This window comes from Pseudophryne corroboree, chromosome 1 (assembly GCF_028390025.1).
Source record: "Pseudophryne corroboree isolate aPseCor3 chromosome 1, aPseCor3.hap2, whole genome shotgun sequence".
In the NCBI taxonomy this organism is placed as follows: Eukaryota; Metazoa; Chordata; class Amphibia; order Anura; family Myobatrachidae; genus Pseudophryne; species Pseudophryne corroboree.
This window is the reverse complement of record NC_086444.1, coordinates 780,627,423-780,650,460: the sequence shown is the minus strand read 5'-3', so window position 1 is coordinate 780,650,460 and position 23,038 is coordinate 780,627,423. Positions and strand designations below refer to the sequence as shown.

General features: G+C 42.4%; 1 protein-coding gene across 2 annotated transcripts in view; it reads left to right on the top strand.

The window, feature by feature from the left end:
* The first annotated feature begins 337 nt into the window (after positions 1-337).
* The window catches only part of LOC134910187 (alcohol dehydrogenase 1-like), a 99,042-nt gene continuing 76,341 nt past the window's right edge, over positions 338-23,038 (top strand). For both annotated transcript variants that reach the window (XM_063917948.1, XM_063917940.1), the window contains exon 1: positions 338-436. In XM_063917948.1, the coding sequence (XP_063774018.1) occupies positions 410-436 (27 nt within the window). In that variant the 5' untranslated portion in view covers positions 338-409. The remainder of the gene's footprint in view (positions 437-23,038) is intronic.

Below are 23,038 nucleotides of genomic sequence, written 5' to 3'. Positions count from 1 at the left end.
AGTTGGTGATGAATTTCAGCTGCTGATGTGCCCTTTAAATGCAGAAATGAGATCACACTACACACCTCAATGTTTAACCATGTTTCTGCCAGTCTTGCCATCTTACAGCTGATGTTGGAACCGTATGATTGATATGAAGCGCAATCTAATGGCCGTGAGGGGAAGCAGTGGTCTGCCTGCTCTGGTCTGGCAGGAAATTAGAATGAAATAGAGAACATTACACATGTGAGAGGTCTTGTTACCTTACTTATTGAACCACCATCGTACAATAACAAAAATGTGCACAAATCAGTTTAGCTGTTTCAATCATTTACAGATACTGGGAGTGGCTATTTGGTTGAGTAATTTTGTAAGCTGGGTTTGAAAATTCCAGCTACACTCAGACAGTCAATACTTATTAGAGGCACCTATGGACAATATGGACACAACTGGAAAAGTAAGATATACCGTACATAATGATATTTTGGTGCACAGTGAAAATGAATGATAGACATTTACAAGTCTCTTTAAAATAGCATTAGCAAAATGTTTAATAGAGGAGTTACTATGAGACAAATATCATTAAGACAAATATTGTATTATATATGATAAGGAGAAGCTGGTGGTGACTGTGTGCTGTATAAACATGTAGATTTTATGTTTAATATGTACAGTACATATACCTGTGTCATTAGATATATACAGTATAGTGCTGACAATTTACACTATGCTTCAGAAAACAAAACAAATAAATATATCAATTTACTTTGTTACAAAGCCATAGTATACACAGGTTGCTCATTCATAACAAGTGAGTCCAAACTCTATACGAGTCACTACAATGTAATAAGTTTCCCTCGCGCAACAGTATTAATGCGTTCAAGATTTAATACTATTTATTAATGTTATATAACTATAACATAAATTAACATAATGATATTAGTCACGCTGTATTTAATAATAGATGTACTAATGATAATTGTCTTCAAGCAGAACAATAACATTTTGTAAATCTGGTAAATAAATATTTGGTTTAGATAGCGGTCTATAGACAAGGGTATAAGTCAAAAAGCATGTTTATTTTATTGACTGAAATAACGATCTGTACATTGTAAAAATCTAGAACTAGACTAAACACTTTATGCATATTGGTATTTGGATGATAGGTCGACATGGATTAGGTCGACAGTTAGTAGGTCGACCACTGTTGGTTGACATTGTCCTGGTCGACGCATGAAAAAGGTTGACATGTTAAAATGGTCAACACTGGACAGGTCAACACATTAAAAGGTCAACGTGTTTATTTATTACTTTTTCATACATTCATCCACGTGGACTACAACTGGGAATAGTAAAATCGCGAGCCATGCAAGGGGACGCGTTGCACTAATTGGGGTTCCTGGTCATGTTATGCAAAAAACAACACCAAAAAAAAAGTAATGTTGATCTTTTCATGTGTTGACTTGTCCCATGTCGACCATTTTAACGTGTCAACCTTTTTCCTGTATTGACCATGTCATTGTTGACCAATAGTGGTTAACCTAATCCAGGTTCTATTCATCCATAACCATGCATATTTTGCAGACAGAATATTAATCTTCTTCCACATTTAAGTGTAAATATTTCCTTATTTTTATTATATGTGCTACATTTTAAACTTCTAAAACTGTACACCTAGAAATTAATTTTTATGTCAAAGCAAAGGAAATTATCCAGGCGCAAACTTATTAAAAAACGCTGATGAATATTATGTATTTGCTGCTCCCCAATAAGTATTCTGAATTACTATATGCGAAATAATTAACAAATCAAAGGTGAATGAATTCACCTCTGGGGGCACATTAATATATATTTAGATAGACCACATAATTAGACTTGGGACACAAATTTTATTATAAAAGAATATTACAATGCATAGTAATAACTACACATATCTAATTAACCTTAAAATTACGTAAAATTTTAGACTCAATTGAGACTGGATTCGGTATCAGTTACTGACTGTCGGGATCCCGGTGGTCGAAATAACAATGCCAGAATCCCAACGGCCAGAATACCGACTTCACCTCTTATGGGCTCGCTGCGCTCGTCATAAATCGGGCTCGGTCTATTACCCCTTAGGTGGGATTTCGGGCAGCGGTCAGGATTCTGACCGCTGGCATTTCAAAGGGTGTCAGGATTCTGGCATCAGTATTTTGACTGCCGGGATCACGACAGTCAGGAAGATAATTGTGTTCCTTGAAACTCGACCCTACATAAAAATGACTAATGTCACGTGTTAAGGTTTAATAGAAGGTACTTTTACAGTATACAATATATCTTAATACAAAAACATAAGAAAATACTATATGGCGCTTCAAGTGGAAAGAAGTAGCCAAAGTCCTATTCCTGGTTCCACCCTAGAACCAAAATATAAACAGGAATATGGTTATTGAATAGGCTCTGTAGTGCTAGTACTTTTGATTATGGCATATTGACCCAATTGAATGGTAACTATTCCAGAAATAAAGAATACAAAAATAAAATAAAAAATAAAATAAAAACATAAATGACTTCCTGCTGGAGGGTGAAGTAGGTTCCTGTAGTCCTCCCAATGTGTCAATCAGGATGATGCTCATGTACACAGCTTTGCTGCATATAGCTTCTTGCTGTAGCGGGCTCACAATGCCAAAGCATTGTGTGTGTACGCTGCGCTGCCAGCTCCCATTACACTCCATGGGCGGCGGGCGAATGCACATGCCAGCTCCTATTGAAGTGAAGGCATAGCAGGAGCATACGCATAGCGAAGAGCCCGTTATGCTGTAATTAGTGTGCAGTGATGCATACACATCGCAACAATACTGCAAAAGGACACATATGTAAATTAGAATGATATACAAAATAGTGTAGCACTTAAAGTACAATTCACATTTATTTGAAATTCCATAAAGAGATTCAAAAAAGTTTAATTCTGGACAGTACAGCAGCCAAGCATGATAAGCAACCTAGGCTAAACCAGATTTGATGCTCCACTGAGGTGTGTAAATGTAACTGGAGGCTCTGAAACCTTGTCCATGGCTCTCCATCTAGCACAGATCTGGGTTCAGCGTCTTTCACTGCTGCTCGGGTGATCACTTCTCCCTCAACCACCAAAGCATTTTGAGTTAGGTACTGTTTTTCAAGGTCTTGAAAAACAGTAACCAACTCAAATCTTTTTGGAGGCTGAGGGACGAGTAATTACCCGAGTACTGTTTGGACTGCAATTAGCAAAATCCAAATTGTTTAGTGGAAAATACTGCGTATCAGATTAGGCATACGGGCACTTATCTGGTAAAATCTGTCCAGCAATCCATAACCCTACCATGACTACACCTGAGAATAGAATGACTTGATATTAATAGACTATAATTTCTGCAAATGCAAAATGTTAATGTACAAATGCAAGGTAGAATAGCTTTGTGTAGAAACAATGTAAAAGGAAAAGCAGAACTTGAAGACAATAATGCTATAATCTCATACCTCTGCACAGTATGTTTTTATTCATTTATCCATCTTTTTCTAAACAACTAAACAAGAAAACAAACATTTTTTACATTTATGAAGTGATGAATTAAGGTTTTTGAGACTTCAATATTAATTTAAGGCTGGATTGTTCCCCAACAACATAGTAACATAGTAACATAGTTTCTGAGGTTGAAAAAAGACAATTTGTCCATCGAATTCAACCTATATGTGGTTTCCTACACTGTATTATTTTATAGGACTAATTTTGTCTGTTGCCAATGGGCCTAATTCAGACCTGATCATAGATGTGCTAAATTTAGCACATCTACGATCAGCTTTCCTAACATGCGGGGGGACGCCCAACACATGGCTAGTCTGCCCAACATGGTAGGCCCTAACTCCCACCTCCCCCTCTCCCTCTCCCGCACAAGTACAAAAGCATCGCACAGCGGTGATGCTTTTGTACTGGAAGAATAGCTCCCCACCAGCACAGCTCCTGCACGCTGGCAGGGAACTACTCGTCGCTGCTCAGGTCGCAGCGGCTGCGTGTGACATCACGCAGCCGCCGTGGCCCTCCCCCCAACGGTCCGGGCACACCTGCGTTGCCCGGACCGCACCCCCTATGTGGCGGCCAAATGCTACCGCCCGCCTCCTCCCACCCAGCGATCGCAGGGCAGAGACAGCCGTCGGCTGTATGGCATGCGCCAGCGCACTACGGCCCGGGGGCAGCACAGTTCAGACCTGATTGCTGCTGTGCAAAAATGGACAGCAGCGATCAGGTCTGAATTAGCCCCTATGTCGGCCGTTATGTTTATTCCTTATTCCTCTTTTTTTAATAACTATAGTGTGTGACTACGCACCATTACCCTGTATATCCGAGGGTGTCATTCCGAGTTGATCGCTCGCTAGCTATTTTTTGCAGCGCTGCGACAGATAGTTGCCACCTAAAGGGGACTGTATGCTTGCTTTGCCGCTGCGATCACTTCAGCCTGTCCAGGGCCGGAATTGACGTCAGACATTCGCCCTGCGAACGCTTGGACACGCCTGCATTTTTCCCACCACTCCCAGAAAACAGCCAGTTGACACCCACAAACGCCTTCTTCCTGTCAATCTCCTTGCGATCGGCTGTGCAAATGGATTCTTCATAAAAATCCATCGCTCAGCAACGATCTGTTTTGTAACCGTATGATGCACCTGCACATTGCAGTGCATACGCATGTGCATTTCTCACCTGATCGCAGCGCAGCAAAAAATCCTAGTATGTGATCAGGTCGGAATGACCCCCCATATCCATTAGATTTATCTATCCCATTCTTAAAAGTGTTGACCGAGTCTACCATTACCACTCTCTCAGGCACGGAATTCCAAATACGTATTGTCCTTAATGTGAAAAAACCTTTATGCCTTTTCGTGTGAAATCTCCTCTCCTCCAACCTAAGTGGGTGTCCACATGTATCTGTGTTGATCTTACCAAAAACAAATCCCCCGCAAGCTCTGTGTATTGTCCCTTTATATATTTGTAAATGTTGATTAGGGCCTTCCTACTTCTATGTCTGTCTGTCTTTGCCCAGTTTTGTTCTATAACTGTTGTTCTAATTGTAAATCGCAATGGAATATGCTGCGCTATATAGGAAACTGCTAATAATAATAATAATAATGTCCCCTCTTAGTCTCCTCTTTTCCAGTGTGAACATGTCTAGCCTTGCAAGCCTTTCCTCATATTTCAGCATCTCCATCCCCTTAATTAGTTTGGTCTCCCGCCTCTGAACCTTTTCTAGTTCCAGGATATCCTTTTTGTAGTATGGTGCCCAAAATTGTGCAGAGTATTCAAGATGTGGCCTCACTAGGGATTTATATCATGGGAGTATAACACTCTCATCCCTTGCATCAATTCACTGCTTTATACATGCTAATACCTTGTTAGCCTTCTTTGCTGCAATCCTACTTTGGGTACTGCTGCTTAGTTTGCTATCTACGTGAACACCTAAGTCGTTTTCCAGTACAGAACCCCCTAATTTTAGCCCATTTAGTATGTAGGTGTTATTTTTGTTATTGCTACCAAAGTGCATTACCTTACACTTGTCTGTATTGAAGCTCATACTCCATTTTGCTGCCCATGCTTCCAGTTTAACTAAGTCGTTCTGGAGAGACTCAGCATTTCCCTCTGTATTTATAACCTTACACAATTTGGTATCATCTGCAAAAATTTACACCATGCTCTCTAGATCTACTGCTACAGTAGATCATTAATGAAAATGTTGAACAATAGTGGTCCAAGTATAGGCCACTGTGGCACACCACTTAGTACTTCAGTCCAATTTGAAAAAGTTCCATTTACCACAACATGCTGCTCCCTATTGTCTTACCAATTTCTGACCCAAGTGCATATTGTGCTGCCTATCCCTAGTTCATGTAACTTATATATAAGTCTCATGTGCGGTACTGTGTCGAAAGCTTTAGCAAAGTCTAAGAAGATTACATCCACCTTCTTACCCTGATTAAGGTTCGCACTAACTGTTTCATAAAAGCCTAATAAGTTGGTTTGACATGATCTATCCTTCACAAATCCTGTTGGTTCCTATTAATAACCGTATTGGCATCAAGGAACTTCTGTATACTATTCCTTAGAATACCTTCCAGTATTTTCCCTACTATAGATGTAAGACTAACTGGTCTATAATTACCCGGTTCAGCTTTACTTCCCTTTTTGAATATCGGCACTACTTCTGCTATACACCAGTCTTTGGGAACAATGCCTGATGTAAGTGAGTCATTGAAGATCAATAATAGTGGTCTTGCTAGGTCAGAGTGAAGCGCCATGAGAATCCTTGGGTGAATTCTGTAGGGACCAGGTAACTTATTCATCTTAATTTTTTTTAATCAGTAACATACTACCTCCTCACTTAAATGAGTATTTAGCAGTGGAACATTATCCTTATTGAGATTGTGTGTTAATCCCTGCATCTGGTCCTCTCTTGTGAAGACCAATGAGAAAAACTCATTTAATTTGTCCGCTATGTAATTATCGTTTTTGATTAAGACTCCCATCTTGTCCTTTAAAGGGCCTATACTCTTTTTTTTTTAATTCTCTTGCTGTTGATATATTTAAAAAAAAAATGGGGTTTGATTTGCTTTCCTTAGCTATTAGCTTTTCAGTTTTGACTTTGGCCGCTCATTTCTTTTTTGCACATTTTGTTATAATCCTTATAGTGCTGGAATGACTCCGCATTCCCGTCTGATTTGTATTTTTTTAATGCCCACCTTTTTTTGCCCATTAGTTCCTTAATCTTTTTGTTAAGCCACATTGGTTTGAAAGTTTAATCCTTTGTTTGCTGCCCATGGGAAGAAATTTGCGAGTATTATTAACAAGCAGTGATTTTAATATAATATAATATAAATATTTAATATATTTAATATTTATATATTCGCTAATTTTCAAAGTTCTTCCTCTTTATTACTCTTTCCTTTATTATTGGTTTTGTTTTTTCCCCTCAAACACATGTACATTCTCTTCAATTCTCTCTCCCCCTGGTGTTCTAAATTTGTTAGTTTTCATGGTCCACACAGCTAAGGGGTTGTGAAAGCCCCAACACCATGAGTATTAACTACCTGCACTTGGCCCTGTATTCAGGGCTTAAAGTGGGTCTGGAGAGGTGGTGGAAATCATTTATCCCACCACCTACCATACCCCCGTTCTCCCTTCTCTCACATTAAGTGGGGCCAGTGCTAGTGTTTTGGCACACCGCTACAAACTATAAATTAATACCCTGCTTCCCATACTTTATAAAGTGACATTGATCTCACAAAATGCAGTGTGATCACATAATAGTACCCCCAATTCAAATTACACCACACGGCACAATCTTATTCACATAACACCGCATGTAGTGCCGCTGATTAATATTACACTGCATAGTAATGCCCATCTATGCGTGTTATGCCACACAGTAGTGCCCCTTATATACAATGCGCACAGTAGTGCCCCACATACACAATTCACACAGAAATATTGCCCCTTATACATAATGTCCACATTTGTAGTGCCCCTTACACATAAAGAAGTGCCACTTACCACAGAAGTGCCACTTATACACAAAATGCCAACAGTAGTAGTGCTGCTTATATACAGAATGCCCACAATAGTAGTGCCCTTTAGACATAATGACCACAGTAGTGCCTCTTACACACATAATGCCCACAGCAGTGCCCCCTATACACATCTCTGCTTCTGTCACTCCAGCAGCTCACCACCTATGTCCCTCCAGTGGCTCCATGCTCTGTATCCCTCCAGCAGCTTCCCCACCTCTCTTTTGCTCCATCGCCCTCTCATCTTGTCTACAAGATGCACAGATCCTGCTTCTCTTCATGGCTCCTCTTCACTTCAGCAGTGGAGACATTATGACATCACATAAGTCATGCTGGAAAAGGAAGCCACCGAGACCTGAGGAGGGGATGAATTCTGTCCAACATACACAGCTTGTGTGAGTACCACGAGGGGTGATCTGTAAATGGAGGAGGACCGTGGAGCCACCAGGATGTGAGGAAGAGGGAGGTGGCTGCAGCTCATCAGTAACACTCGCGCCGCCTGCATCATCTATTGATATAGGTTATGGGTCAGGTTTTTTGTTGGAATTACTGGGCAGGGCATTGGAGGTGGTGGAACTAGTTTCCCCTTCCATTACGGTTGGTGGAACTTAGTTCCACCTCGTTGTCCTCCACTTTAACCCCTGCCTGTATTCATTCTTTTTTTTTCTTCAAATTACGGTTTATTTATATGTATTTAAAATGTGGGTGTGGGTAAAGGTATCCAGATGATAGTGAACACTAATTAGGTTGATAGTCAATAGGTCGACCCATATGGTCAACAGACATTAGGTCGACATGGTCAATAGGTCAATGTGTAAAAGACTGACAGTGTTTATGGTCAACAGGTACAAAATGTCAACAGCTTCAAATGGTTGATATACATATGGTTGACACAAGTTTTGGGGGATTGTTTACAGTTTTTTCAACTTTTTCATACTTTACCATCCACATGGTCAGTGATTTAGAAAGAGAAACCTTCATCGAGTACAGCTGTAGCAGAGCAAGGCAACTTGCCCGAAGCATGGCGAGCCATGTGAGGGGACACGGTGCACTAATTTGGGTGTCATGTGCTTGGACAGAGAAAATACCAAAAACACTTAAAAATGTTTTGTTAAACATTTTCCATGTTGACCTTTTCATGTGTCGAACTTTTGTACCTGTCAACCTTTTCCAGTGCCTACCTTTTCCATGTCTACCTATTGACTGCAGACCTAATTAGGGTCCCAAAGATCCATACCCATGGGTAAATGTCACAGCTACACTTACCCCAAACCACATGACATTATTTGCCCCCTTCCCCACATAACATTACTAGATCCCAAAATTACTTCAGTATATCCTAATACCACATATTGTACAACCTATAACCTTATTATACCCCCCAAAAAAACACAAAAATTACCATACAATACCCCCAATCCTCTGACACTCCATATAAAATTAATATACACCCCCCACATACATTGCTGCACCACTCAACCTCTCTCACTTCCAGATATTACTATACACCCCCAGATATATTATTATACCCCTAACCCACTCAACCCCCCAGATAGTATACAGTCTTCAGATACCTTACAGTCTTGATATTTAATAGCCACATGTCGTATATATACTGTACTTATTTTTGCTAATTTTCTAAGTACTTTTCCTGTATTACAGTACACTTTATAATTGGTTTGTTATTTTCCTCAAACACAAGTACATTCTACTAATTCTGTATTTGATTTTGTTGAAGGAAACGGTCCTTGGAAGATAAGGGGGTATATTTACTAAGATGGAAGTTCTATTTAAGATAGGATGTTGCACATAGCAACCAATCAGATTCCAGGTATTATCTTCTAGAAGGTGCTACATAAATGAGAAGTAGAATCTGATTGGTTGCTATGGGAAACATCCCATCTTAAATAGAACTCCCATCTTAGTAAATGTACCCCATTGAGACATATAAAGAGGGCGGCAGAGCTCCGGCATGTGCTAGCTGTCAGTGTCTCCTGCTGTCACCTGCTGTCACCTATGGCCTGCTTCCCTACATACTGTAGTCGCCGAGTCCGAGTCAGTGTGCGCCCTTCTGCTTCTCCTTCTCCTGCTGTGCAGCTGCCTGTACAGCGGCCCGCGGTATAGTAAATTTTCCCCAAGGTGTGCTGCAGCTGATCTGTGTCCACCATCACCGAGGACAGCATTGCTGCCGTGTTAGCCATAATTGAAGTTGATGCTAGGGTTACTGTTGCCCAGTTAGAAAAGGAGATAGGCATCTCATCTGTAATTATCCACTTGATACTTTATGAAAAGCTTGGTCTGAGCAAGGTTTCTGCACTTGAGAGAAGAAGGATGCTCGGGTTACTTGGTGCCGCAACAGGCAAGGTTTGATGGTGCGTGCTCAAAGTCTGTCTGGGAGATCATCAGTGACAATGATTCCTGCATCTACAGTTTTGACCCTGAGACCAAACAACAGTCGACACAGTGGATCCCAGGTGGAGGTGTGCCAGCACAGAAGTTATAACGTGAGTGCAGTGTGGCCAAGGAGATGGTGGCTGTTTTTGTGGCCGAGACTAGTCATGTAGCTACTGTACAACTTGTGTAGCAACGCACCATCACTGGGGACTGGTATGCCAACTAATGCCTGCCACAATTGCTGGAAGCCATTTTCAGGCACTGTCCAAGATCCCATGCATTTCTCCATTATGTCAATGGCATACAGTCCAGACCTGGCCCCTTCTGACTTCTTTGTGTTCCCACAAATAAAGTCAAGATGCATGGGACTGTTTTGAGTTATTGGAAGCTGCAGTTGATACCTTCATTCAGCATATAGAAGACATCCTTTGGACTGGTCCAGCTGCTTCACCAAATGGCTTAAGTGCATGCAACTTTGCATAGACTTCTCTGGCAATTATTTTGAAAAAAAAATAATGTTCACTTTGTTTTGAAATATAATACTTATTGTATCTGTAAACTTATTGCACACCCTTCATATATCACCATGGAACATTATTTTGGTTCTTTTCTGGAGGTTTCATCCTGCTTTATCACACCCGCAAAGAGGCAATGTTTTCGAACCAGTAACAGAGTGATGCTTGTGGTGCATTAAGTAATACAAATGAGACCCAGTGGTAAATTCATATAGTATAAACAAAAAACTTTCAGTTTAGTCTTCTCAAAGAGATACTTTCATGAAGGATATCAAAACAGTACCTTTCAGTACTTAACCTACTCTCGCAAAACCTTTGGGAGAGTGACACATTTTTGTGGGTCCTCCAGACTCCTGAAAGAGGGGCCATCTGTGCCAATCAGCTGCCATCTGCATCTCCTCTCTAGGTTTCTTCCAGAGAGGAGATTACAGAAGTAAAAAATTACTATATCAACAATACTGATGATTAAATTACTTGCGTAAATAGCGTTTACAATGATGAGCATTAACCATAGAGATCATTAATATATGAATAATGCAACCTATATCTACAGTAGTGCAACAATACTTTTGTATTTGAATAGGTGACTTCAGTAAATAACACTGGATCTCTTTAAAACACTGGTGGACGTACAGGTCACACAACAGCCTATCAGCACTTGTGGTACACCTGATACAAAATGGTACACATTAATGCATAAACAGATCTCACTAAGGAAATACCAGGAGCAGTGGCAGAACTAGCGAGTGGTGGGCCCAGGTGCGACAAAATGCTTTTCCCCCCCCCCCACATACCATCCAAGTCCACCCCCTCACCCCTGGAGAGGATCTGGTGAAGGGGGACCTGCGCGCAAAAATACATAGTGGCGTGGCTTTGTGGGGAAGGGGTGTGGCCACAAAATAATACCAATTCATAAAACGGTGCACAGTAGTCTCCATTCTTCAAATTACGCCGCACAGTATCACCACTACACCAGGTAGAAACACTTTTACACCTTACAGCGGACAGATTCCTCTTTTTACACATTACGGCAGACAGCGTCCCCTTTTTACACATTACGGCAGACAGCTTCCCCCTTTGTACACATTACGGCAGACAGCGCCCCCTTTTTACACATTACAGCAGACAGCGTGCACTTTTTACACATAACGGCAGACAGCGTCCCCTTTTTACACATAACGGCAGACAGCGTGCCCTTGTTACACATAGCGGCAGACAGCGTACACTTTTTACACATAACGGCAGACAGCGTGCCCTTGTTAAACATAGCAGCAGACAGCGTACACTTTTTATACATAACGGCAGACAGCGTCCCCCTTTTTACACATTACGGCAGACAGCGTGCACTTTTTACACATAACGGCAGACAGCGTCCCCTTTTTACACATTACGGCAGACAGCATGCCCTTGTTACACATAGCGGCAGACAGCGTCCCCCTTTTTACACATTACGGCAGGCAGATTCCCCCTTTTTACACATAGCGGAAGGCAGATTCCCCATTTTTACACATAGCGGCAGGCAGTCCCCCCTTTTTACACACTGCGGCAGGCAGATTCCCCCTTTTTACACATTGCGTCAGGCAGTCCCCCCTTTTTACAGATTGCGGCAGGCAGATTCCCCATTTTTACACATTGCGGCAGGCAGTCCCCCGTTTTTACACATTGCGGCAGGCAGTCCCCCATTTTTACACATTGCGGCAGGCAGTCCCCCGTTTTTACACATTGCGGCAGGCAGATTCCCCCTTTTTACACATTACAGGAGGGAGTCCCCCGTTTTTACACATTGCGGCAGGCAGATTCCCCATTTTTACACATTGCGACAGGCAGTCCCCCGTTTTTACACATTGCGGCAGGCAGATTCCCCATTTTAACACATTGCGGCAGGCAGTCCCTCGTTTTTACACATTGCGGCAGGCAGTCCCCCATTTTTACACATTGCGGTAGGCAGATTCCCCATTTTTACACATAGCGGTAGGCAGATTCCCGCTTTTTACACATTGCGGCAGGCAGTCCCCCATTTTTACACATTGCGGCAGGCAGATTCCCCATTTTTACACATTGCGGCAGGCAGATTCCCCCTTTTTACACATAGCGGCAGGCAGTCCCCCATTTTTACACATAGCGGCAGGCAGTACAAACAAAGAAAGAAAGAGACAGAAAGAAAGAGACAGAAAGAAAGAAGAATTATACTTACCCTCTCCGCTGGCTCAGGCTCCTCGGTGCAGCGTCAGACGATTCCCGGGCATATAGTATAAACAAAAAACTTTCAGTTTAGTCTTCTCAAAGAGATACTTTCATGAAGGATATCAAAACAGTACCTTTCAGTACTTAACCTACTCTCCCAAAACCTTTGGGAGAGTGACACATTTTTGTGGGTTCCCCAGACTCCTGAAAGAGTTGCCATCTGTGCCAATCAGCTGCCATCTGCATCTCCTCTCTAGGTTTCTTCCAGAGAGGAGATTACAGAAGTAAAAAATTACTATATCAACAATACTGATGATTAAATTACTTGCGTAAATAGCGTTTACAATGATGAGCATCAACCATATAGATCATTAATATATGAATAATGCAACCTATATCTACAGTAGTGCAACAATACTTTTGTATTTGAATAGGTGACTTCAGTAAATAACACTGGATCTCTTTAAAACACTGGTGGACGTACAGGTCACACAACAGCCTATCAGCACTTGTGGTACACCTGATACAAAATGGTACACATTAATGCATAAACAGATCTCACTAAGGAAATACCAGGAGCAGTGGCAAAACTAGCGAGCGGTGGGCCGAGGTGCGACAAAATGCTTTCCCCCCCCCCCACATCCCATCCAAGTCCACCCCCTCATCCCTGGAGAGGATCTGGTGAGGGGGACCTGCGCGCAAAAATACATAGTGGCGTGGCTTTGTGGGGAAGGGGTGTGGCCACAAAATAATACCAATTCATAAAACGGTGCACAGTAGTCTCCATTCTTCAAATTACGCCGCACAGTATCACCACTACACCAGGTAGAGACCCTTTTACACCTTACAGCGGACAGATTCCTCTTTTTACACATTACGTCAGACAGCGTCCCCTTTTTACACATTACGGCAGACAACGTCCCCCTTTTTACACATTACGGCAGACAGCGCCCCCTTTTTACACATTACGGCAGACAGCGTGCACTTTTTACACATAACGGCAGACAGCGTCCCCTTTTTACACATAACGGCAGACAGCGTGCCCTTGTTACACATAGCGGCAGACAGCGTACACTTTTTACACATAACGGCAGACAGCGTGCCCTTGTTAAACATAGCGGCAGACAGCGTACACTTTTTTCACATAACGGCAGATAGCGTCCCCCTTTTTACACATTACGGCAGACAGCGTGCACTTTTTACACATAACGGCAGACAGCGTCCCCTTTTTACACATTACGGCAGACAGCGTGCCCTTGTTACACATTACGGCAGACAGCGTCCCCCTTTTTAGACATTACGGCAGGCAGATTCCTCCTTTTTACACATAGCGGAAGGCAGATTCCCCATTTTTACACATAGCGGCAGGCAGTCCCCCCTTTTTACAGATTGCAGCAGGCAGATTCCCCCTTTTTACACATTGCGGCAGGCAGTCCCCCATTTTTACACATTGCGGCAGGCAGATTCCCCATTTTTACACATTGCGGCAGGCAGTCCCCCGTTTTTACACATTGCGGCAGGCAGTCCCCCATTTTTACATGGTGAGGTTACTTTCGGTCAACCGCTGACCGCAAAGTTCCCACCATTGGCTACAATGGAGCGCATAGGCGCTACTTTGTATCTCTGCCGTGTGCTGCCTCACAGACACTACAGGAGCACACAGCGAATCAGGAGAGTGCCACGTCGTGGCGCTCCATGATTGGCTGAAGGGACCCTCTTTGACAGGAGTTAGGGGGGGTCCTGGCAGTCGGGGAAAGGGGTCCCATGTGTAAACATGGGACCCCTTTCAGTGCATGGTCAGGTTTCCGTTTTATTATTTTGCCAAGTACGTGGATTATACAAAGGTCTGATTCTACACTGGATTCTGTGAGTATAATTTTTTCACAGGTACCCCAAGGATTCTACATGGAGAAGAGGACCGAGCCTCGTGGGAACATAGGTAAGTATGTATGTATGGAGGTGTGCATGTATGTAATAAACTTATACTTTCATGGTGTGTGTGTGTCCTGTTTTTTTGGGGGTATTTTTTTAGTAGTAGTACTACAGGTACCAGCGGGCCCGGTTTTCCACCACATGCTGGTACTTGTGGTTCTCCAAGTACCAGCTTGCGGGGGAGGCTTGCTGGGACTTGTAGTACTGCTACTAAAAACAATATTCACATTTTTTGAAAAGGCTATCAGCCCCCCATCCGCTGCCCTTGGATGGGGGGGACAGCCTCGGGCTTCGCCCCTGGCCCTTGGGTGGCTGGAGGGGGGCCCCCTTGATTTAAGGGGTTCCCACTCCTCCAGGGTACCCCGGCCAGGGGTGACTAGTTGGGTATGTAATGCCTGGGCCGCAGGGACCAGTATAAAAGTGTCCCCCGGCTGTGGCATTATGTACCTGGCTAGTGGAGCCCGGTGCTGGTTTCAAAAATACGGGGGACCCCTACGCTTTTTATCCCGTGTATTTTTGGAACCAGGACCAGGCGCAGAGCCTGGTGCTGGTTGAAGAAATATGGGGGAACCCCTGTAATTTTTCCCCCCATATTTTTTCAACCAGGACCGGCTCAAAGAGCCCGAGGCTGGTTATGCTTAGGAGGGGGGACCCCACGCAATTTTTTTTTCAGTTTTTACACTAAACAGACCCTTTCCCATAGATAACCATGCACAGATCTCACTGATCCGTGCATGGTTATCCAAACTCGACTGGAAAAAGCAGGTCTATTTTTTTGCTGCTTTTTTTAACGATTCGAAAAAAAACAGACCCGCACTTGAGCACTCAGAAACTAACACCCAAATACAAATGAATAGTGAATGCCCGTATTGCATGAAATAACAGCCGTGTTTGACCGATGGTCTATTCTTTCGTATTTCGGAAATTTGCAAATCAAACCATTACGAATAGTCCAAACACTGCCGAGATTGGTGCTTAGTGAATTCCCGGATTGGGACTTAGAAAAAAAAACACAAATCGGACAAACTTGAATTCTTAGTAAATATTGGCCAATGTCTCAATCCCTGTATGTGGTGAATATGTTTAATGACACTGCAGACAGCAGCAAAACAGAGGTAATGAGTGATATATCTTCTTTCAAACACTTTCTTTGCAGATTTCAATCACTTGCAATTTAAGATTGTCTTATCAATGAGAGCAGAAAACTTTATTGACAGGGCAGTCATACACTGCTTCTCTGTCCCTGGCTCATAAATACACTTTTATTACCTGGAATGGGATGTATGCATATAAAATAAGAACTGGAATGATCTCACTGTTTCACCAGTTTACAAAAAGATATGGGTGGTCATTCCGAGTTGTTCGCTCTGTAATTTTCTTCGCATCGCAGCGATTTTCTGCTAACTGCGCATGCGCAATGTTCGCACTGCGACTGTGCCAAGTAAATTTGCTATGCAGTTAGGTATTTTACTCACGGCATTACAACGTTTTTTCTTTGTTCTGGTGATTGTAATGTGATTGACAGGAAGTGGGTGTTTCTGGGCGAAAACTGGCCGTTTTATGGGAATGTGTGAAAAAACGCTACAGTTTCTGGGAAAAACGCGGGAGTGGCTGGAGAAACAGAGGAGTGTCTGGGCGAACGCTGGGTGTGTTTGTGACGTCAAACCAGGAACGACAAGCACTGAACTGATCGCACTGGAAGAGTAAGTCTCGATCTACTCAGAAACTGCACAGAGAAGTCTTTTCGCAATATTGCGAATCTTTCGTTCGCAATTTTGATAAGCTAAGATTCACTCCCAGTAGGCGGCGGCTTAGCGTGTGCAAAGCTGCTAAAAGCAGCTTGCGAGCGAACAACTCGGAATGAGGGCCATGGTGACAAGGTTTCCTCTCTGAACTCTGTCACCATAAAAAGATTAAGACATTTTTAGATTCACGTGTTACACGGCTTGTCCTCCTTTTCCCTTACCTTCAAGATTCTTGTCTCAAAAGGACTTTAATAGTCTGGACCTAGATTCTAATTTTGAAGTAAAGCAAAAAAATGCAAATAACTTTGTATCTGAAAATAAACCATATTGCCATGCAGCCATGCAAGGGGAGCAAATATATCTTTTATTTTTTCTGTGCAAGGTAAATACTGGCTGCTTTTGCATGTAGCTCACAAATGTTAGATAGCTTTTAGTTTTATACTGCAATTTAGATTTCATTTTGGACACACCCCACCCAAATCTAAATCTCTCTGAACCCTTTACATCTAGTCCACCTACAGTGCAATGTGGCTTTGCCCAGGTACACAGTAAGTAATTTGTGGGGGTTTTATTTTGCTTAACTCCCGAATCAGAATCAGGCATTCTAATGTTGTCCCTGGCATTCCTCTGCCCCAATTCCGTAAGCTTTGTGTGACTCGGCCCTCTCTGGAGTCAAAACACAAAATATATGGAGCTTTTTGCAAATGCAGTTATATATACTTTATTATAACATTTCAATAGTTTACAAATACAATAAAAAATACATAAATTCTCCCAAAAAAAATACTTTTTCATTGCTGATTTTTAAGAGGGTCAGCTCCTCTTTTTTTGGTAGCAACAATTCACTTGCAGTGACAAATTCCAATAGCACTCTTATGTTTTCAGGATTATTATTAAAATCCAAAAAACAGTCATTTTACAGGCTGTGTTTGAAAAATGACAGGAACTGATTGGTTGGTGCTTCATCTCTCACCAAGCTTTGGTAAAATTGCCCCTCATTGTCTTTATTGTCACCTTGGTACTTACATATGGGGTAATTCAGACCTGATCGCTGCTATGCATTTTCACACAGCGGGCGATTAGATCCGAGCTGCGCATGCGTATGACCCCAATGCGCAGGCGCGGCAGATGGCTGCAAAGGGGTTTGCCGGGCACCGATGGGATGGTGCAAAAAATACATTCGCATGGGCAATCGCAAGGAGATTGACAGGAAGAGGCTTTTTGTGGGTGGCAACTGACCATTTTCTGGGAGTGTCAGGGAAAACGCAGGCAGGCTCAAGCGTCTGAAGGGAGGGTGTCTGACGTCAAATCCGGTCCCGGACAGGCTGATGTGATTGCAGCGGCTGAGTGAGTCCTGGGCTGCGCAGAAACTGCACAAAATTAGTCTGTGCAGCTCTGCTACACATGCGTTTGCACACTTGCACAGTGAAAATACACTCCCCCCTGTAGGCGGAGACTATCTGATCCAAGGGCAGCAGAAATCTCTGCCTAGCGATCAGGTCTGATTTACCCCCATAGATTGGGAAAAACTGGAAAATTTGTTCTGGGAAGCTGCCAATTACTGGTTTTTCATGTTAGTAAAGGCCAGAAAGAGGTTGTCAATCGGTATGGGTGAACCAAGGGCATCCAGGACCTTTGCACTATGCCCAGTAGTGAACAGTTTATTATACAATACACATACATGTGCCAAATGTATTGCAACTGCTTTTTAAAGTGTTCTCCAAAAACTGATACGTAACATAATTTGCCAACATGGCTTTAATATTAAACTGTACACTGTAGGTAAAATTTTTAAATGAAAAGTTTTTTATGACTACCAAATAAACAGCGCATGACTTGAGTATGCAAAAAGTTAGAAAGTATAGGTCTTTTTTATTTACTCTAATCTGACTGTAATCCATTTTGGAGCTGGCAAGGATTCAAAAATAGATCTAACGCAATTTATTTAATGATTGACTAAAGTAGTTCAAAGTCTATATTAAAAAAAAAACACTTAATTTATCCTTCCAAGTATTTTTGATGACAGGTCCATAATTTGAAGGTGGAAGGTGAAATGTGCTACTGACAGTGTAACTTGTATGGTATTAACAAAATTTTAGAGTAATGGTTCATTTGCTCTATTTTTTGCCTAAGGCTTGATGATTGTTCTGCATGTCTTTGTCACCATAACAGTACAGTAACAGTGACAACCAGAGGCGCCACAACTTTTTTGGGTTGGAAGGGGGGGCGGGGGCGGGGGGGTCTAAGGTACAATATAATTTTGGTGCCCTTAAATTGCTGGAACTTCTCTCCACACCATCTGGTAGAGCTATCTATCTATCTATCTATCTATCTATCTATCTATCTATCTATCTATCTATCTATCTATCTATCTATCTCTATCTACACACACACTTATGTTAAAAACACTGTAAAGGACACTATAGGGGATAACAAATTATAGTGTATTAGACCACAATAAGGGGACTATTTATTATTTATTGCGTTTTAAAGAATTTCTTATTGCCGCCATCCAGAGCTGCTGCAAAGAACTTGAGCAGGAAAGGACGAAGGGGTAGCTGAGAGGGAAGAGGGGGTAGGGGGCATAGGAAGTGGGAAAGGTGCAGGGCTAGTCCTAAAGTAACTAGCCACACACTGTAGGGGCTGGAACTGGGTGCAGGGAGGGAGAAGAGCTGTGGGAGGGAGGAGGTTGAGCTGCTGGAAAGGGGATAATCTCCATCTTGTCACTGACCCAGTACATTGGCACCTCTCAAATGTTTTGTGGAGGTAAGCAACCCCCTGGCACCCCCCCCCCCCCTCCCCTGTTCAGACATTTATGGTAACAACATATGGAGACACTGCCAGTAAAGCTCAGATTTTTTTTATTTATCTTTATGTAGCAAAGAAAAGACATTCATCAGTGCAAGCCTAAACAATGCAAACTTCAATCACTACACTGTACTGTAGGTGCACTTATCAACTGCAAGGCATTTCCAGCATGGCTTCAATCATGCAGACAATCACCTGGCAGGGTGGTGTTAGTGTCCCTGATACATTGGTGGCATCAGCTTTTAAAAAATATAAAGTAACATTTTCCACAAACAGCTACAGTAGGTGTCACAATGAAGGAAAGCCATGTTCTTTTTCTGTACAAACTGCTTTTGTAAAGCATCATGTTACTCCAATCTGAGACTTGTCTTTTTTGTCTCTCTGCCAAGGGCGTAGCTACCATAGGTGCAGGCAGTACAGCTGCTATGGGGCCAGAGCTGAGAGGGGCCCACCTTCCCTGTCACAGATACATGTCTTATATACATTTTTTCGCCATTAAGTGGTACATAGGAGTCCTTTCAAACTTTTTTCCTTGGGGCCTGCAATATATCTAGGTACCTGCTTATTGTAGTGTGGTATGAAATGAACAGGAGGGCATTTTAATGTTATATAATATGAACCGGAGCACTAATGAGGCACAATATGAACGTGGAGCACTATATATCATAATGTGAATTGGGGGTACTGTGCAGCATAATGTGTACTGGCAGCTCTGAAATGTGACATAGGGTGAACTTAAACACGACTGCGATTCATAAAAGAAACTAGGGCACTACTATGGGGCATAACATTAAATAAGTCTCTACTATGGTTCAGAAACTATGGCACTATTATAGGGCATACAAAGCATTGGGGTGGGGGCCCCTTCAAAATGTTGCTATGGGGTCCACAAAATTCTGGCTACGCCCCTGCTCTCTGCGCTTGTTTTTTTATGTTACTCTATCCATTTACACCATTACTATAATGACCAATGGTGAGTTGCTGATCACTCCTTTGCTTCAACTCATCAACTATATTCATTGAATTATTTGTACCTTTCTTCAATTTCTTTGACTTTAATATAACTCTTCTTTAGGAAGATAGAGAATGGTGGATGAATTGTTAATTTGTTTGATCTCTGTCCGTAGAAATAACATTGGCTGTACCTTTTATTTTTGGCATCGACTTTGTAGATATAACCTCACAGTATTAAGTTGTGATTCAATCCTCTGTCATTGTCTGATCTCTATATGAGAAATTCATAGTTCTGTCAATTATGAAAGGGCTTAACCCCAGAACAAGCATGCCCTGTAGCCAAATTGTAATGGTCTCCTACTGTACAGAATACATTTACTTTATGTCCGTTTTGGGGAACATTGAAGCATGATATTTGCAGCTGAAAATTTATGTTTTTCTCTGAACGGTATAATGCACTTATTTATATATTTTTGGGTCCTAGACCTGATAGTTATAATTTCTTATCATAGCTTTTTTTGACAATAAGAAATTAATAATTCACTGGATGCATTAAAAAATATCCACAGGGAATGGGGCTCCAATAGGGCCCCGCCCATGCTGAGTGTTAGAAGTGAACTGAATGCTAATATAAATCACTTCACTTCTTTGGGAGCTGGATGCACTACTGTGCAGTGCACGCATGGTCTGCTGACCACAATTGTGTGAGTGGAGAGTGCTCTTGCTATCTGTAGACTATAGACATGGATGGTGCCAGGGTGTTTGGTGCTCCCCTGCAAAATACTGTATAATCTATCTTGAAATGTCTCTAAACAATATTTCATATTTGAAATTCAACATGCAATATGTTGTAAAATAAGTGTCACGAATCCTGTATCTGTACTCACCTTGTTTATTGCTCAAATAAAAAATAAAATAAAAAAACTCATGGTTGAAATAGAGAAAGGGGTTGTGGATGGAGTAACTGTAGGGACAGGGCAAACTGGGGGAAAGAAGAGACCCCTTAATCTGGCATTCACTGGTTACAATATACTGTACAAAAAAATTTATAATATTTCTTTTTTTCTTTCTTTCTGCTGGTCTGGACACAATATAATACAAGATTTGTTTAAACTGAAAAAAATATAATTAGAACCAAGACACTTAAGTTTTACAGATATAGGAAAATAAAGCAAAGAAACACCATACCTCTCTCTTATATGTATATATACAGTACTGTGCAAAAGTTTTAGGCGGGTGTGTAAAAAATGCTGCAAATTAGGGATGCTTTCAAAAATAGAAGTGTTAATGGTTTATTTTGATTAAGTAACAATCTTGCAGTCTGTTCCAACATCTAGTGCTGCTTTTGGCCTTAGAGGCCCTACACACTGGGTGATTTGTGCAATTTGGACGATGATCGATATCTACGTTGTAGGATATCGTCCAAATTGGCATGCTATGTTTAATGATGAGAAACCAACGATGAACCATCGTTCATCGTCGGTGCCTCCACACTAAATGATATGAATGATATATCATTGTTTTTTGAATGATATCGCACATATCTTTCTTAAATATCACCCAGTGTGCAGGCCCTATTAAGTTCAGCCTGACTACTTTCTCTGCTGCTCAGGTCATATTCTCCAGCACGAAATACTGGTCAAAGGCTATTGCAAGCTCTCTAAATGACTGGGATTCAGTCTGTAAATCCTTTCTTTGTAGTTCCTGGTTTATGTTCCGCACGCAATGGTCAATTGCCAGGCTTTCCAAGATTCTGATCAGCAGATTTCAGTCAGGCTTTTACCAGCTTTTTGCTTAGCCAGGTCAACCAGCTGGGCACGCATTGTTAACCCCGGCCTAAATTGCTAGTCATAAAATCGATGTGCCTTCCCAGGCCCTGGCAACATATATCTGCACAGAATCACTGTCTTTAGTTTCTGATACCTAGCTGCCTGGTCTTTGGGCATATCCATACAGGCCTGCTGTGCTTTGCCCATCAAATAAGTAACCAACTTTGCCATCCACTCATCTGTTGTCCATTTAAGCCAGTTTATTGCTTTCAACCTGGGCCTTGGGGATGGCTAGCATTTGGCCCTGCTGGTCTGCTGCATGATGGCTACATTAGTCATAGCCCAGAGGACTTCCTCCATCTTGCTAGCTGAGCCAGTGGAAATGTGAAATTGGGCCTCCCTTTGTCAGGAATCGACTTACCAGGCTGACATCCGTCCGCCGCTGCGGACTCCGTCCTGGCTCCCTGCGGTCACCTGTCACCTATGCCCCTGCCATGGGACATCATCAAGGGCCTGGGAACACTCCTGAGACAGCGGGCATGTAGCGCGCCGCGTCCCTGCTAGGCCGCAGCGTGGGCGCCGCCATGACAGTCTGTAAACAGCCAGTATACTGCGGCCAATCCGGTGCTTGGCCGCACCCACTTTCCTTCACTCATCCAATCCCTGTGCACCATGGGGTACATAAGAGACTGCAGGATCAGTCTGCAGGCATCCTGGACTTTGTGTCTCTCCAGCGACCCATGTGAAAGGATCTGTTCCTGTTCCTCCTGTGTTCTTGGTTCTCTGCTTAAGAACTTGTACTCCTGGTTACTCTGCACAGCTCCGTGGAACTTCAAGGCCCAGCAATACCTGCAACCTGCAAATAAGGCTTCACACTCATCACCACCTTGTGTGCTTCAGCCTGCAGTTGAAGACTGACTCCAGGTGTGTTTCATTCCTCCACCTGTGATACAGCTTGCTGCTGCCAGTGCCTCATCACCTGCACTGTGAAGTCAGACTCCTGCCTCTGCTCAGGTTTGCCATTCTACACCTTGCTGCCTAAGTTTCCTGTTTTAAAACCTGCACTGGTTTCCAAACCAGAACCATTTCACAAACACTTGTTCTTCTGTTTATATATTACCGGATATTATTTTCTCAAGTCATCTGTCATCCATTGCCATAGACTTTCAGTTATCATACTGAGTGATTG